This window comes from Chironomus tepperi, unplaced genomic scaffold (assembly GCF_022539635.2).
Source record: "Chironomus tepperi strain 1889 unplaced genomic scaffold, CSIRO-AGI_Ctep_v1 contig_346, whole genome shotgun sequence".
Taxonomy (NCBI): domain Eukaryota; kingdom Metazoa; phylum Arthropoda; class Insecta; order Diptera; family Chironomidae; genus Chironomus; species Chironomus tepperi.
Genome location: NW_027226468.1, coordinates 875,976 through 894,696, shown reverse-complemented (window position 1 = coordinate 894,696; position 18,721 = coordinate 875,976). Strand labels below are relative to the sequence as shown.

General features: G+C 30.1%; 4 protein-coding genes across 4 annotated transcripts; 2 read left to right on the top strand and 2 right to left on the bottom strand.

The window, feature by feature from the left end:
• Positions 1-189: 189 nt before the first annotated feature.
• On the top strand, positions 190-1,239 carry mRpS6 (mitochondrial ribosomal protein S6). The gene is made up of 3 exons (XM_070644825.1): positions 190-319; positions 405-552; positions 925-1,239. Exons 1-3 carry the CDS (start codon positions 275-277, stop codon positions 1,173-1,175), a joined length of 444 nt encoding a protein of 147 aa, XP_070500926.1. The 5' UTR covers positions 190-274; the 3' UTR covers positions 1,176-1,239.
• A 198-nt stretch (positions 1,240-1,437) lies between these two features.
• Positions 1,438-14,655, bottom strand: Chd64 (calponin 3). The gene is made up of 5 exons (XM_070644746.1): positions 14,563-14,655; positions 14,262-14,320; positions 14,145-14,170; positions 2,378-2,719; positions 1,438-2,315 (listed from the first exon to the last, which is right to left on the bottom strand). Exons 2-5 carry the CDS (start codon positions 14,287-14,289, stop codon positions 2,145-2,147), a joined length of 567 nt encoding a protein of 188 aa, XP_070500847.1. The 5' UTR covers positions 14,290-14,320; positions 14,563-14,655; the 3' UTR covers positions 1,438-2,144.
• A 508-nt stretch (positions 14,656-15,163) lies between these two features.
• LOC139093947 (nucleolus and neural progenitor protein) lies at positions 15,164-16,608 on the bottom strand. Its single transcript, XM_070644810.1, has 2 exons — positions 16,487-16,608; positions 15,164-16,383 (listed from the first exon to the last, which is right to left on the bottom strand). Exon 2 carries the CDS (start codon positions 16,357-16,359, stop codon positions 15,211-15,213), a length of 1,149 nt encoding a protein of 382 aa, XP_070500911.1. The 5' UTR covers positions 16,360-16,383; positions 16,487-16,608; the 3' UTR covers positions 15,164-15,210.
• On the top strand, positions 16,388-18,632 carry rasp (protein-cysteine N-palmitoyltransferase Rasp). The gene is made up of 4 exons (XM_070644808.1): positions 16,388-16,529; positions 16,653-16,782; positions 16,847-17,016; positions 17,077-18,632. Exons 2-4 carry the CDS (start codon positions 16,683-16,685, stop codon positions 18,343-18,345), a joined length of 1,539 nt encoding a protein of 512 aa, XP_070500909.1. The 5' UTR covers positions 16,388-16,529; positions 16,653-16,682; the 3' UTR covers positions 18,346-18,632.
• The last annotated feature ends 89 nt before the right edge of the window (positions 18,633-18,721 follow it).

The following is an 18,721-nucleotide window of genomic DNA, read 5'->3' as shown; positions in this document are numbered from 1 at the left end:
ATATAAATGTTCAAAACTACCTGGATTTATTCCTTAAAAGCTGCTTCCTTCGTAACTAGATAGATCCAATTGGATTCCTTCTGGATCATACTAAATTAAATTAGAAAATAAGACAGGCAGACAATTGCGTGACAACATGCTATATTATCTCAAAATCATGCTAAAAACAAATCGATTATCCGATAAAATGTTTATAATTTCAATTATCCGGCTTTTGGAAAATTAAAATTTAGAAAATTTATTTCTTCTAATTTATTGAAGATAATCAAAAGAAATGCCGACCTACGAGCTAGCGTTAATGTTAAGGACTATGGCTAGAGTAAGTAGAGCACGAAGAATCACCAAATCTTGACTTATTTAACTTTTAAAATCAATTTTTAATCTGAGCATGTTGTTTATTTCAGCCTGAACTTATAAGCACCTTAAAGAGAACGACGGATTCGATATTCTCTAGAGGAGGATTCCTTAGAAAGTTTGATTATCTAGGAGATAAACAGCTGCCATATAGAATTCACAAGAACTCACAAAAACATTTCACTGGATCCGCTTTTGGTTAGTATGAAGCTCTCTGGATGTTTATTTTGTGTAGTAGAAGCATCTTTGGATTCATTAAGTGCTGACAATTTACTATTTGGATTAATAATCTTTCAAAGATTCTATCCAATTTTAACGATTCTTGATAATTTGAAATTTAACGTTTTTCAAAATTTCAAATATTGCTAGATTAATTTTTTAATCTTTGGGATTTGTTTTAATCTTAGGATTTAATTGAAATCCTAGTTTCAAATTCATAGATCACAAAATACTCAGTTCTGTTTAATTATACTTTCTGTACATGGACTGTTTCCAAATAGAAATCCTAATGATTTTTTATCACCATAAGTCCATAAAAATATTAGGTCGTAAAATTTCATTTAATTACAGTTGTGACATTTGATGTACCGCCCAAATGTATTGCTGATTTAATGGAAGAATATTCACGCGATGTTGATGTTCTAAAAAGACAAATTTTCAAGATAGAAGAACCTTCAAATGCGGAATGTACGCTTAGTGATGAACTTCAACCTCCAGCTTATAGAAAGGAGGTCATTCAGATGATGAAAGTAGCTGCTAAGGGACAGAAGGAGAAATATCCACAAAATACTGGACTTAAGTACTATCCGTTCCAGAAATAAGCTGAATTTTGTGCATTAATTTTAGTTCTACTAGGATATTTTAAAATAAAGTTGATAAAAGATACAGGATTGTGCTTATTTGAATTATTTGGAATTTCAGATTTTGGGTAGAAAAGTTCCAGAAACATTTGAAAATAACGGTCAAATAATATTTGAAAAATAACTGTCAAAAAATATTTGAAAAACAACGATCAACATTTTGAAAAAATAACGGATTTCTGAAAAATAAAATAAAAAGGATGTAATAAAAAGCAGTATGGACTTACTTTTTCGGAAATTTATTAGTACAAAATAATTTCAGGAAAAATAAAATTAAAGTAATAAAAAATAAAAATTTCATGTCGTAATAGTCATCGATTTTTGAAATGCTTAGTAATTATGCAAAAAAAGCTGTCTTTTTCCGTAGTGGAATCTTTTTTAATGAACTTAAATTCACAATTATTGAAAGAATTGGTAATAAAATAATAAAAAAACGCTTTAAGTAACAAGACTTCAACAATGGCACTAAATGTCCACATTATATGTGCCAAAAAGAAAAATTTAATTTCTCCATTAACGTTGTTACTATTATAATTTTTTAAATATGACATTATAATTGTTTCTAAAGGCCACTAATGATCATCCTTTCAATTATTATTTTAGTTTATAGTACTCTCACTTATATAATCAACGATTATTACTTAACATTAGTAATGCTCAAAACTAATACATGCTTGGTTCTGAATTTGACACAAATTTTAAATTTATATGTGCCATAATCTTAGATAGTTTGAGCATCACGGATCTACTATAGTGAATACAATGTAATTGTAAAATTCTTTTTTTTTTGTATAGTTTAAATACAGATTAAGAGCAAAAAGGAATTATTGAAATTAAAAAATCGGAATGAAATTGATTATTGAACTTCATCTTGATGGAATGACGTATATTTCGTTGTGACTTTTGATTTTTGTTGTTTAAATAAGAATTTTACATGTGTCTTGTGTTGCCGAAATTGATGCCTGATTGGGTTGCACCTTTATTTGAACCATATTGAAGTGAAATGACATTTTGTCCGGCTTTAAGTTGCTCATCTGAGAAGTTTCTAACATTCTTTTCAGCTTCTTTTGGTCCAATTGATGGCTTGCCGAAGTTTTGAGCCTATATCAAGATAAGAATAGTCATTAGATATCGATTAGGACACAAAGGAATGTAATAATTACCTTTCTGCCAAGTGATTGCAAGCAAATTACAACAGAGTTCAAGTTTTGACGTTCCCACAAGTCGACAGTTTGGAATGTTTCTTGTACAGGTACCCCAAATGCTTTTGCAACTTCCAAGAATGCGGAAATATTTTCCATACATTTAAATGCCATCTTGCTTTCGTTAACCTTCTTAACTCGGCCAGGTTCCAATGAGTTTATAAGTTTTAAGAGCATAACGCCATCCTTTAGCACTTCATAAAAGTTATCCATATCGCCCGACGTGTTGATTGGTTCGCCTGTTACCTCTTTGATCCATTCTAAACATTCAGCGGCCAATTCATCACTGTATTTTGAATTAATCTTTAATAAATAAGAAATGATGGAAATATTAATTGAATTGCATTAATTGATGAGTGATCTCAATACAACGTAAAAAGAAGTTATCTAAATTAATCAATATGCATCGCATGAAATTCGAGACTCATCATGAATGCTCGCCTGATGTGAATTCTTTATTATTTGTATTGAAATGCCTGTTTAGTATCATTTTCACGCTTTAAAGTGCAGCAATTGATCACAATTACAAAAACTATTTGTAGCCATTTTGTCTCGACAATTTGACATTTAAGTTTAGAGAAAGTTATGAGTTCAATAGGTGCATTAGTTTACTTTTTATAGAGTTTGGGGAATTATTGTGCTTGTTTGAGCTTATAACGGACTATTTGAATTTGTGTTACTTCAGTTTGAGTGGTCTTTATAACGGAAAAAAATCGCCCCAAAATCGCCCCATTTTGACAAAAGATAAATTTGAATTAATGAATGAAAATCAGTTGATCAAAATTCAAATTTTACAAAACCCGTTGTTGATAAATAAAAATTTCATAACCTTCATTTGAAATTCAATTTTTTTACGTACTGTAAATTTTGTCATTGTGTTAGTGTCTTTTCAAAAAAATAACCGCAAAAATTTTTGAATTTTACAAAACCGTTACAAAAAAACGCTTTTTGAATTCTACAAAACCGTTAAAATTTTGAATTTTATAAAGCCGTTAATTTTCTAAAATTTCAAATCATTTTGTAGCACAGGATTACTTAGCACTTTTCACACAGATGATGTCTTTACTCGCTAGATTTACTTAACATTCAACACCACATTGTGATTTTTTTTAATAGAAAATAATTGAAATAGGCAACAAATGTTGTAAAAGGAAAATAATACAGTAAAAAAATAAATTCGTGATTAAAAGTTGCCGCTAATTATTGTTTTCTTCTTTCATGTTACGTTTTTTTTTGTTCTCTCATTCCTGTCAAAGATTTAGCTCCATTGTACGTGTGTAACATTATTAATTGTCTTTAAGTAATAACTATTTTTGTATTAAAAAAAGGCTGTTGTCTTCACCCAATAAGAGATCTCTTAATATGTAAGCCATAAACAGAGCGATAACAAGGCACATGTGACATTGCATTCAAAAATACAAGACGAGATATAACAGTAACATTAAAGGCATGAAATATAAAGATTTCTTATTATGTGTTTAAGAAGGCGTTCTGTAATTAAGTCGATGAATAATCATGGAAAGATCTACTTTGATTCATATCTGTTGCTGCTGTGCATATTTTTGACGAAAAAGCAACAAGAGAAGTGCCTTGCAAAAAATATTATTGTAATAAAAAATAAACAGAAATGGAAATTGGGAATTGTGATTTCAATTATGCCTCAGTCAGTAGTATCAAGCAGACAGATTGACCTTCATCGAATGCTTTAAAAAGAGTTTTTCAATTTATATCCATTTATGGGAAGCAATAAATGAGAGAAAAAATATACTTAATTCATCTACAAATTCAAATTAAATTCAAGCTGAAGTGAAAGAAATTTCCAAATTTGAATTTACTGAATTGCAATTTGTTTCCTTAATTAATGAATGTTGAGGTTCTTTTTAATTTTGGGCGATGTATTTTTAATGTTATACTGTAATTTAACCTTAATTGCACGAATCATGCTGGCTTTGGTATAAAAACCGTTGAAGTTCAAAATTTGAATATTAAGTTCAAAAACCTTCAAATTTTCTTAAACCGTTAAAATTCAAATTTTGAATAACCGTTATAACTTGAATCCAAATCAGCTTTAATTGGCAAAATCATTAAAAATTTAAGTTAATTGGCAATGATTCACTTAAATCTCTAATTTCACTGCTCATATCATTCAATACCAATAATTAATTCATATTAAACTTAATTTTTGAAAAGATATTCAGCTTAAATTAATTTAAAGCAATTAATCATAAGTGAAACTGTAATTGCACTAATTCCTCAACCGGAAATCAATAAAGCAACATCGGAGGGAGATAGACGAGCGACGGTGAAATGAAAACTATTAAGCTTACTGTCGCCGACTCAATGAAATTGTATGGTGACATTTTGTCCATTCAACTCTCGTTCCCTCATTTCAATTTTTACAATTTCTATATGTGTCATGACTGTGAGAGCAACAAGACAAAAAAATTTCAATCAACCCACAATGAAACGATCTTCTATTCTCTTTTTAATGAACTACACGTGATCGTTCACTGAATTTCTACCAAATTAATTTTTTTGAGTGAAAGAAACGAATTAAAATTTTATGCATTTAATTAGCCTAATTGTGCACAACTTTATTTATTGTTGTACGTACCGATGATAACTTAATTTAGTGCTTTAATTGGAATTCTAAGCATTACTTTTTTATTACAATAAGTTTGTGCCTGGAATTTCACATCATAATCCAAAAACAGCTGTTAATTATTTATACTTAGCTGGCAAAAAGCTACTGGATTGGCCTTTATGAATATCCGCTGGAGCCTGATTCCTCAAACATTTGCCAAGCGAAGCTTGATTTGAGTGCTAATTCCATAAGATTAATTTATTTGACACTAGATCATAGAGATACTGTCAATTTGCCAAGCAAGCTTGGCCTACCCGCTGGCGCCTGACTCCTCAAACATTTGCCAAGCGAAGCTTGGCCTACCCGCTGGAGCCTGATTCCTCAAACATTTGCCAAGCGAAGCTTGACCTACCCGCTGGAGCCTGATTCAAACATTTGCCAAGCGAAGCTTGGCCTACCCGCTGGAGCCTGATTCCTCAAACATTTGCCAAGCGAAGCTTGCCTACCCGCTGGAGCCTAAAACATGTGCCAAGCGAAGCTTGACCTGATTCCTCAAACATTTGCCATTTCAGCCTGATTCCTCAAACATTTGCCAAGCGACGCTTGGCCTACCCGCTGGAGCCTGATTCCTCAAACATTTGCCAAGCGAAGCTTGGCCTACCGGCGAAACTTTTTATGGAACGGTGTGAATATTTCCGCATTGGGTTTCTACCCGATACACTAGTTTAGTGCTTTAATTGGAATTCTAAGCATTACTTTTTTTTGCTGTTAATTATTTATACTTAGCTGGCAAAAAGCTACTGGATCTTTATGAATATTTAATTTGAGTGCTAATTCCATAAGATTAATTTATTTGACACTAGATCATAGAGATACTATCAGTCATTCTACTTTATATCAACAATTATCACACTCTGACGACTTCCTGATATTTGAAAAGTTCATAGTCCATTCAGTAATCCAATGACGTTTCATTTCATTCCATTTCAGATTAATTTGAATTTCAAAAGATCGTTAAAAACACAATAGTCGATATAATTTAAATTCCAAAAGAATTTCTGAGTTATAAATTACATAAAATCATTCACGAAACAATAAAGCTATAAAGCGACAGCTCATAATAAAATTAATCTCTATTCTGAGTAGCATGAGATAATTCTGCGTTATCCTTGAGAAAAGAGCAAAGAAAAGCAACAAAAAAAGCTGTTCATACTTATATGAGCATAAAACTATGAGAAAATGCCTATTTTTAGCTGTTTTAGAACTCTGACCGGTCTGTAGTTGTGAGTTTCTATCCCTATAAAGGCAAAATAAAAATTCCATTTAAAGCCAATCAATTGCTTACTCATTCAGTCACACAGAGACATACAGACAGTCATTTTACGAGATGTTAGACCTCATATGAAGAGAATCGCAGGCACAATTGCATAACTTGTAAATTGATGACGAAGCAAACCTAAATATTGAGTGTCTTGATGCGAGAAATAAACCGCAATTAATTTGCAATTGTAAGGCTTTCAATTTGTCTTTGTTGTGACTTGATTTCATTCATTTCAGGTTTCATAACATTCAAATGGATCCCTCGACATATTTTCTATTCATTCGGCAAATTTCATGTCAAAAAAAAACCACTCAAAATGCTCAGATGATAGATTGCTTCCCTTTGTCGAACAAAAAATAATATTGTATTAATTTTGCTTTCCATCAAAAAAGCACATAACGTCATTAATTCATAAATATTACTGCCAATATTTTTTCTATGTATTTTGATATGATTTGATTTTTGTCGATTTTCTTTTCTTTCCTTTTTCTTAAAAAACTGTTTACTAACGAGTGCTGGCTAAAATGTTTGGTAAGTCGTCACTAAATGTCAAGATTTTTGCAGCGTTTCCATCATTGAACTTAGTAAAAGTTCAAATGTTTTTAAATAAAGTGATAAAATCACAAAAAGTAATATTTTTTGAAAATTACATTTAAAATGGCTATTAAATTTGAAGATCAGAGGTTGCAAATAGAAAGGCTGTGGTCAGGTTGTGGTTTGATTGACTTATGTTTAATTTGAATTTTGATTGATTTGTATTTTGAAAACTAACGGTCAAAAAATATTTGAAAAGTAACGGTTTAAAAATATTTGAAAATTTAGTTCAAAAAAAGCTTAAAGTTAACGGTCAAAATCATCAAATTTCCAACATTTTGAAGACAAAGTGCAGCACATAAATTTCCCCAAAATATTATAAACAGCACAAATAACAGCTTAATGATGTTCTCATTAAGGAGTGGTTATAATAATTCCTATAACATGATTTAACAATTTATTATGTCATATTCACTTGCTTCAAGCAATAATCGTCCAAAAATATCTTTTTCAGCAATTCATCATGTTGACGATCTATTCGATTACTGTTAACGAAGTTCATGAACTATTAATTGAGGTCTGTGTGCAAAAATATTGACGTTTAAAAGCATTTATTGGAAAGACGAAAAACTTTAGTCATTGGTGGTCATTTATGAATTTGTTTTTGAGAAGTGTATGAGATCATGCAATTTGATTATTAAACGATATTGCAGATGTCGAATGACGAAATTCAATTGCTGTCTAAGATCAGAAAACTATTAAAATTAACGATAACTTAGGATTTGAAATTCAAATTTCTTTGAAGAGTAACAAAATTCAAAATTAAAATAACCGTTATTCAAGGGGGAGTCTTAAATTCCAACTTTAATGAAGCTCAGATTTATACAGGAAAACTTTTCCATCACTTGACACTTGCCGCATAAATTATTTTGCATACTGAGGCATGTTTATGCATAGTTTCCACATTTTTTGCACCACAAAAGCAACAATTTTTATTTACATTTTCAGTGCATTTTTTTATTAAAATGCATGACACTTTTAAGTGATTTCAATAACTCAGCACTCAAAAAATCGAAAAATCACGCTCTTTCATAACTTTTTATTTGTTATAAGATTGCAATCGACGACGTCACTCACGAGAAGTTGCTGTATAATTGAAAAAATTTACTGTCGCATGTGATAAGAATTGCTTTTGATGATTCCATTCCTTAAAATAGACATATCGTCTATATAATAATAATTTTCAAGTGATTATTAATTGAAATAAAGTATATCTCATGATAACAATGCAGACTTGAATTAGAGATTGATAAAAAGAAGTCTGTAATTTAATGATTAAATTAGTAAGATAAACAGCCAGTGGTTTGGAACCAATTTAGCTATTTGAACAATGAATAGTTTCTTATTAGTGAAGACAGCAGCAAGGAATTCACATAAAAGAGCCATTTATGAAATTTAATCTCTAATTCTTCACACTAAAACAATTAAAAGAAGCGAGAAAAGGCAACAGTAACAAAAAAATAAATTCTAGCTAAAAAGGTGTAGCTACAATATAAACAAATAGTCATTGCGAACACATAAATAACTTGTAGAATGAACAATAGAGAATAATCATGCCTCAAAGGAACGACGAAACAAAAAAAAAAGATATTTTAAATTCAATAGAATTTCGGTTAGCCATATCAGCATTCCCGCGAATTCCGTGACAATTTGTCTTTGTAAGCATAAGAATACTATTCTTTGAACAACTGTTGCGGGCTGTGTATATGACACATTATGTATTTAAGGAGAAAATGTATTTTTTTATCGTCAATTCCGATTAACCATTCCGTTCAATAACATTTTTTTGATCAAATACTGCCGATAAGCGATCATGGCATATATCAAAAAATATTTTTAATTAACATATCTGGCAAATAGTAAGGCACAATGAATGTAAATAAAAACTATTTATCACACCCGCAACAACTTTGTCTTGTCAGCAGGAAGCGTGTAACCCAAAAAACAACAAAAAATTACAGCAGCTAAATGAACATTTACTGTATGTCTTGCGACAAGCTTTCTACGAGGCTTAATGTTATCACAAAAAATTCGCACAACAAGAATTAAAAATAAATAAAAATTGAAATAAACAATTTTAATGTCAATGTAGTCACTTTTGGCTGATTAAAATCCATTTCATGGAAAAAAATTCAATTAAAATAGCTTAGATAAGATTTAAAAATTAAATTAATGAAAGTAAAAATTTAACGAATTTAAAATATTTGAAAAATAACGGTTTTTGAGAATTTCAAATTCAAAACCTCACAAATTATTCGACATTTATAAGGTTTTCATAGAAATTTGCATTCTTTTTGAGCTGATTCCATTTTAACCGTGAACAGACAATTTGTGATATTGTCAACAGCCAGACAAAGTGAACCTTCAAGCTCGATACTGCTCGGTACACTACAAAAAATATTACTTCCTTCATCCATCTGTCACTACAATGTATTCATGTTTACATGCATGTCACATTCCAGTTGCATGATGTCATGAATCTAATATCAATCCACAACTTCTTATGCAATTTCTTGAAGTAGATATCGTCGTATGACTTAATAATAGCCACCAATTTAAGTCCCTGATAAGGGAAATAAAAATCAGATTTCGTCATCGCAATAAAAATGCTTAAAAAATTACACACAAACTAATTGTTCGTTTCGATATGGTAAATAATAGCAATAATAGCGGCAACAAGCAACAACTACTAATTGAATTGTGAACTTGATGATGAAAGAAAAAAAAATTGAAACATTTTAATCAAGCCTCCGAATCGAGTATAATAATCAAAAATCCATCAGATGAATTACAATAATTATACTGAAATGAATTCATTTTTTTTTATCAATTCTCCTATGGCTTTATTGATGACGCGCGTGCTGTACTTTCCAAATCATGTATGTATGTAAGACAATGTAAATAATATGCTATTGTTATAGAAATGATTTACTTAAATCAGACTAGATTAATTTTTTTGACCTTTTCACTAACATATGATCTCTGCATTCTCTTTTCTGGCACAGCATATGAATGATGATAGCAAGTCAATTGATGAGATTTAATAATTGAATTTTTATTAAAATTTCCGTTATGAATTTTTTTGAATTTCCGAATTGACCGAAGTTCAAAATTTGAATTTCCGAGGTGACCAAACATTTTAAAGATCAAAAATTTGAATTTCAAATGACCGTTAAAAAGTCAACATCTAAATTTCAAAGTAAACTTCTAAAGTAAATATCAAGAAAGCAAGCAACAGACGTCATGATGATTAAACACGACAAATACTTGCACTTTGGAGTCATTTTGATCTGTGTACATTAAAAGTACACATTTCTATTGCCTTTTTTCATCTCTTTCGCCTTCAAAAAGGTTACGTAGATGTGAAATCGTGAATGAAACGATAAATTACTTAGATATTTATGTGGTGCCATTTGATGAATGCTCTACACAAATCCTGATCATTTTTCAGTGTAAAATTAAAATAAGAAGTCTACTTGCACATTTTATTCAAAATATAGTTCCATATAAGGCATTGAGGCCACAACAATTGCAACACATATGAAAATAATACAGTCAGTGTGTTGATATTACAACAACAAATAAATTGGAAAGGAGAGAAAAGGTTTCATGTGATGCTTTTTAATATAATTCATTGAAAAAAGTAAGTTGGCAAAAAATATAAAATATTTTCAACTTGAATCATCAATACGCGATGTAATCGACATGAGGCATAAATATTTTTCTCATGATGTAAAGCATGAATCTAATGTAAAGAATCTTGCGAAATATTAGACAACATAAAACAGATGGTTAAGTAGTGAAATTCTTAAGCTTAAATACACTTCATCATCATCATCATTCGGTTAAATGTTATTCATAAGAATGAATAGGTTTTACATTAATACATAATGGTGTGATTCACAAGTGATGTCATAAAATAGACATTTAGTCGGAATGTTTCAAAAATTCATAATTTAATTTTTAACGGACATTTGAAATTTGAATTTTGATCTACAAAAATTTGGTCATCTAGGAAAATTTACAAAAATTCACAATTTAATTTTTAACTGTCATTCAAAATTTGAATTTTGATCTACTAATATTTGATCATCTGGGAAAATTTCTGAATTTTTAAAATCTTTTATAACGGAAATTTTCATCATTGGACATCACAAGCAAAAGACTCCCAAATATTCTCCCGAGAGTATCTATATACCAATATTTATATATAAACGTATGTATAAAGAGAAAAAAAAATTTATAATAATCTTCGGCGCGAGGATTGTTGACCTCAACAGAGCACACAAGAAGTATAAGAAGAAAAAAAAAAGAGAAGCGAAAAACGCGATGGTAAATTCTGTAGATATTGGTACGTTGGGATGTGATTTTGTTGTTTTTGGTTATAACGAACAATATTTTTGTGCTTGCGATTGTGTTCTTCTTATTGCTTTTATACGACTTTAAGAGACCTCTTTTTCTGATTCTTTACTTATATTCCTGTCCTCATCATGATGGTTGTTCTCTTTATGGTTGTGTTAAGGCGAAATTTTTACTAAAGGTAAAAATTTTTGCTGACTGTATGAATAAATGTAGTTTAAAGAGAAACTCCATGAAAGAGGATACTTATGGATGATTATTATACTTGGCAGCTCGATATGAATCATTTAATTTTTTTTTAACAAATGATCTAACAAATGTCTAAATAAGAGAATAATATCGGCTGTTTACTCACGCATTCCAATTATGACATCAGCAAATAATCAGTTGGATACCTATGGCACCGATTTGAAAGAATTTTGCCTCTTACTGTGTCTCTGAGTAAAGTCCAAATATGGACAAGGATATGTTGCTTTAATTATGTAATTTAGCACGCTGTTTCCTCTTCACTTTCATACCATTAATGGATGAACGAGACATAAACTAATTTTTATACATTAGCTGACGTCATCTGAATAACATTATTGATCTTTTCCCCTCATCATCATCATTTCGACTTTAATGCTCTAATATTCTCAAATTCCATATCGTTTTCGTGCATTTCTCATCATTTTCTAATGTAATTTAATGTGCAGCTGATCGAGAAATATTCTCAAATAAAGCCTCAGTCACAATTCAATTAATCACAAGCTAAAAGCGATTTTTTCGTGAATGATAAAACGCAGCAGTGAAATTGTACTACAAGCATTAAAAGTTATGAAAAAAAAGCCATTTGTGGCTCATTTTTGCAGTCAATTGCCCTCAATTTATTTTTATTTCAAAATGCCATGATTTTTTTTTGTTTCTTCGTTTGTGCGGCTTTACTGTGAACAATGTAATGTATATGATGAATATGCCCGCCAGAGAGTCGTGATTTCACCCAAAAAAAAAATAAAGATCAACAACTCATATTGTGATAGGCACAAAAATTCATTGAGATCATTCAATCTTAACATGCTCCAATACGATCGTGTTATGTATCAATGAATGAGTTATGATTTATACTATAAAAATTGTTTGTTTCTTTATTTCGGTCGTAGTAAGCTTTTGTCATGCGATCACTTTCCGCAAAAAAAATGTCATTATCTGCAAATTCTTTTAACATGATGTCATGTATCAAGGAAGAAAAAAAAATTGTTGAACATAAAAAATAAACGAAATTTTTACTGTATATAAAGTTTATGTATTTTTCTTGTGATCGAAACATGCGATTCAATTAAGCTTCATTTGTTTCTTTTTTGGAATTAAATATTCCCTACATGTTACACTACACTAAACTAGGGTTTCTGAAAAACCGCGTTTTCTCAAAACCGCAGTTTTGCGGTTTTCTAAATTTTCAAAAACCGCGGTTTTGCGGTTTTTTGCGGTTTTCAATTTTCATACAAAAGTAAAAAATTTTTTGAAAAAATTTAAATTTGAGGTTTTATGCATAAAAGTATTAAATCTTTTTATTTTCCTCCATTTTATTTAGATTCAGTCTAAATTCAATTTCTTCTTGCTAGTTTGTAAGATTTTAGTCCAATTTTTTAAGTTAATAGAAAATCTAAATTTTTTTTTGAAATTATCTTCGAAAATTTACATTTTGTGGATTTAAACGAATTTTTTCCATACAAAGTTCTAAAACCGCGGTTTTTTCTTTCAAAACCGCGGTTTTTTAAAAACCGCATTTTAGGGTCAAAAAGTGCGGTTATGCGGTTTTTGGAAAACCGCTTTCAGAAACTACACTAAACGAGAGCCTAAAAACATTGACTTAGTGAAGATTGTTCGTGTATAAATGACATCATCACAACTTACTCATCGATTGTCTCAGGCAAGGCATATTTTAAAGGAACAAAAAAATGCTTTTTTGCCATGGTCGTCGCGATTGGATTTTGTCTATGTCTGGCTTGTTTTTTATTTCGGATCTCATGGAAATTAAAGATAACGACGTCTTTTTAACACCTTTTTGTGAAAGCATGTTGTCGGCACTTTGACTTCATTTTTGCCATGGTCGTCGCGATTGGATTAAGATTTTGCGATGACCGTTAAAATGTAAATTTTTGAAAACCATTAAAGTTTGAATTTTTTGAAAACCGTTAAAAATTTAAATTTTTGAAAATCATTAAAATTTAAATTTTTGAAAAGCGTTGGAATTTAAATTTTTGAAAATCGTTAAAATTCAAAAAAAATTAATTTAATTTTTTACAAGAAATGCGTTTTCATCGCCGAGACAACTCATTAATGACGATCAAAATACTAGTTTCTCTTTCTCTTGTACAATTCTTTCATTTCAGTTCTTCATTTTAATATAAAACTCCCAAAAGAACGTTCTTGTATGAGGCAAGCAAAATAAAAAGAAGTAGAATGAATGAAGAACTCATGTTACAACAGACTTAATAATTTTTATTCTTTCCATTTCACATTTCAGAATGGTTTGATGGTGTATAACCGAGTGAAGTGAAATGAAAGAAATAGATTTATATTCGGGAATAGTAATCAGTTTAGGAGATTTTATCATGACATAAGTGCAATTAACGAAAAAAATATAAAAAAGCCTTTATCAATTCATGTTCCAAAATACACACTCGAATGATAACAAAATTATTAACTAACCACCTTGACTTCTGTCGTACAACAAAATGAATTATTATTTTTTTTTTAGCAAGAATTCTTTCCAAACTTTCTGATCAGTCGAGTAAGTCTTTTTTTGATCGCAAGCCGCACCCAAAGAAATTAATAAATAACGATATTTAAGATAGTTGAGTCTCTTTTTTTGTCTGTTTTATACTTACTTTACGTTGGGCTTCAGCGGCGAATCCTGTTTTAAGTAGAGAAGAAATAAAACGTTGGCTTTAGATTCACAGTTCCTTTTTTGTACGGTCTATAAATTTAACGTCTTTAATACTTGCCTGATTTTGCTGCTCTATTGGTTGACATGTTTTAATCCTTTTTTTAATATAATTTGTAACTGTAATGTAGTAAAGATATTACACTTTTAATACAGCACGATAAGAAATATTAATAGAAAAATGATAATAAAGTTAGATCATCATGTATATATTTGCACAATTAAATCCATATTTTTATAATTATTGCAACAGAAAGATAAACAATTTTCAAGGTCAAATATGCACAACTAATAAACTCATTAACGACAATGATCCACCTTTATTATACTAACAAATGATTATGCTTTAACTATTCTATCACCTTAGAAAAATAATTTGGTTTTTTGCGACTTGCACGTTTGAGCTCTTAACTTATAATGAACAATATTTTTTGAAAAGAGAATATGAGAACCAGAGAGAAGATACAGTTTAAAGTTACTTTATACAGCTTGAGCCGAGTGTCTGCTGTCACAGACGCATTTAAAACCGACTCAAAATTTCACTGGATCTTTCAATATTTTTGATTTTTTGGTACACAAAATAAATTTTGGAAACTAAACTTTATGCTTAATGTAATTAAATATTGTTATGGTACTTACTTGAAACAACACTTTATTGACTTAATACTATCACTTTTATGGTATTACGACTGCTTAATTCATTTAATTTGACAAATTTTACGGAATTTCCATAAATTAACACACTTTTTAATTTAGAACTCGATGAAATCAAATTTGAACATTTTTCAACCGTTATAAAAATCTAGTACTCAAAGTGTTCTAAAAATTTCAAAACTGAATATCCGTTAAAATATAAATCCTGAAAATAAATTATGTGAAGGAACAAAATGCTGAAAATCATCAATCAAACGGAGCGATTTCACAGCTAAATGTCTACAAACCAATTGTTGATTCAAACGTTAATTTCAAAAAAAGATTAACGAATAAAACGTAACTGCTTTTATTGTTCTTCATTCAACGGACATATAATGATTAAGATTATCGTGAAAGTATTCAACAAGAGAACTTTCTTGCATCAATAGTAATTTATTTTTTAAGTCGTCTTTTATTTCTTTCCAAGCTTTTTGTTTAATTCGTTTAATCGTTATTGATTTTTGCATATCAAGTTTGCGATACTTGTCTTCAAATTTTAGGAAGAGCTTGACATTTTCTCTTGAGCTGACTGATGATAATGAATGCTCGTACTCTACTTTAGTGACTTCAGTTCTGGATATTGGTTTAAAATCATCGATTTCTAATTCCATCTTTTCAACTTTTACAGGCACAAGTTCAAGGATGTCTTTGGGTTCTGACTTCACTACCTTTTCATCAGTTTTGAATTTCTTCAGTGTTTCTGTGACTTGAAGAATTTCATTTCTGAAATTTTCAATTTCATCTGATTTCGTAAGCAATTTTGCATCATATGTCTCATTATTCACAAAGTATTCATATTCATCTCCAAGCCAGTCTTCTAACTTCTCAGGAAGTTCACAATTGTTAGCTATCCATTCGCAATTCTTAATTTCCTTTAATTTGACTCTGAACTGTCTTAGATTGTTATACAGCACAATTGTATATTGGCACATTTGCCTTGACATATCCCATATTTTCGCCAACGTTGATACAAAAACTGATCCTTTAAGGTAGAAACTGCCCATTCGTATTAAGCCAAGAAAATATCTTGATGACTTTCTCGAACAGGTGATTATTCTTATAAGAATTTTGGACACACCCTGAAGCTTAATAAGAACATAATCTAGATTCTGTTTGGATGGTAAAAGAATTTCTGATTGGAAATCATCTGCGACGTAACTGTTGAAGGCTTCCAATATATCTACGATGTTCAATCTCTTGAGCCTAATTGCAGCTTGATGAGTCTTTTTCATTTCCTGAAATCCTTTCATCATTCTGAACTGACTTTTGCCTAAATAGATCATCTGAGATATTTGATTGACTTCTTCATAGTAGGATGTCTGGTCTGTGAAGTAAGCTATGGCATTTTCTAGACATTTTTTAAAGTTTTCTATCACAAAATTTCTTCTATTCACTGAATATGTCGAGAACGGTGGAGCAATCAGATTTATTGAATTCCAAAACTCCTCTTCCAATTTAACTGCCATTTCAAATTTGAATTTCAGAGCTGTCTAAAAAATGTGATCGGAATAAATTCATAAAATTTTTAATTTCACAATTTTTCATTAATTTAAATGAATCTAAAGTATTATCAAAAATCCTATATATATTTACCAAATACACTGAATAAATAGTATTAGTTGAAGTTACAAGTTTGGTGAGTTAATGCTTATTTCCACGATAAAATTAATTTTTATTCTTTCGGCTGAATTTTTTGTTTTCAAAACAAATTTTGTCTCCAAACCACGTGGTTAATTCAAATTTGACCGTTATTTTCTAGATCCGAAGAAACTCAACATACTCAGCCAAGATGAAAGGATATCTTCCAAATATCGAGCTGAGATTTTATTTCATCTTTTCTGTTGTTTTGTACACGACAATGATGTACAACATTCAGATACTAAGTAACGGTAAGCATCAAGGTCAATCAAATATTTACACAAGGAATACAATCTGGAAATCCCATCATTTTAGCTAGTTTATCAGCATACAACTTGATGGATGATGGCTGGAAGATACTTAATAGAAAAGTCGATAACTATGATAGTGAATGGCAGGTTTTTAAGGAATTAATAGGAAATTATGGGTATTGGTTTGCAATTCACATAATATGCACAGAGATATTTAGATTCACAAAGTTCAAGGTAAGTTGCATGCTGTATATAAATTGATAAAGATTATTCATTGACTTTTATTCATTTCAGAATATTTCATTACTTTATTTTACTATCGGAGCATTTGCATGCTTGAAAATTTACAACGTGCGGTTCTTCCTTGCCTTAATTACACAAACAGTCATATGTTATGGCGTGAGCACAGTATTCAAAAGAAAAACGCACATTTGGGTATTAACTTCATTTTGGCTTGTGATACTCAATTCCCTCAAATTTGAGTCATACTTTCAAACAGCAATGAATGTATTAGATGTAGAGGAATCGAAGGTCCACGACTTTCTTGTGATATTTGCTTGGTGTATTTTAAAGAACATCAGCTTTAATTTGGAGAGGATATCATGTCATGAAAAGGATGAAAGGAAATTCACGTTCGTCCACTGCCTTGGATACATGTTTTACTTCCCATCATTTCATTGTGGACCAACTATTATTTATAGTCGATACATGAGCATGCTTGATCATCTCAATTCATCAATTGATAAGGAATATAATCTGGAGATGATCAAAACTCGATCAAAGCATTTAATGCTGCAAATGTTGAGATTTTTTGGATGGTATGTGATAACAGAAATTGGACTGCATTTTTTCTATATCCATTATATAGTCATGAGCAAGAATCTCAAGTCTCTAAATATTTTTGCATTATTTGGTCTTGGATTTCTAAATGGACAATTTTTTAATAATAAGTACATCATTCAGTATGGAGTTCCAATTGCTTTAGGAAAATTTGAAAACATTCCAATGCCCAGCACCCCAAGATGTATATGCAGAGTCCATAAATACAGTGATATGTGGAAATGGTTCGACAATGGACTTTATGAATTCCTATTTAAATATATTTACACAAAGATGACTACAAGAAGTTCCTCAGTACCTAAGAAAATATTCGCAAGCTTTATTACATTCTTCTTCATTTATATCTGGCATGGATTCTTCGATTACATTCTAATTTGGTCAATTGCAAATTGTGTCTGCATTGTTGTCGAGAAATTTGTGTATGATTTCATAGAAAGTGAAAGCTTTAACAGAAGTGCACTAAAAGTCATCAAAACTGAAAATAATTTGCATCGACTTCGAGCTTATATTGGAGCTCATATTCTGATTCCTGCCATTTTATCAAACTTTTTCTTTTTTGGTGGCACACAATTTGGAATGGAATTTATTAGTAGGACGTATACTAATGGATTATGGAATTATTTTAAGATTTCTGGTACGATATTTTTACTATATCCTATAGCGGAAGCGATTAAACGATATGAGCAGCAAAGAGATTCAACTAAGAAGAAAATTATTTATTAAAATGTTAGATTATAAGCACCTTTAAGATGTATTAGGATTAAGGATCTTTGTAAGATGTTTGATGCTGGAATCATGTTTGTCAAAGATTTTTGTGAGCATTTGAGTCGACATTTGTTCAGTAAAACTGTGAAAATCTCATTTCAGTTCATTTAAAATCTTGAAAACCGATAAAATTTTCAAATTTTTGAAGACCGTTTTAATTTTCAAAATTTTTAAAAACCGTCGAGTTTAAATTTTTGAAAGTCGTTGAAGTTCAAATTTTTGAAAACCGCTGAAATTTTCGAATTTTTGAAAATCGTTAAATTTTAAATCTTTGAATTTTTTTTAAATTGAATGAAATTTTTAAGATCATCTGAAAAAGTAAATAAATCAAATT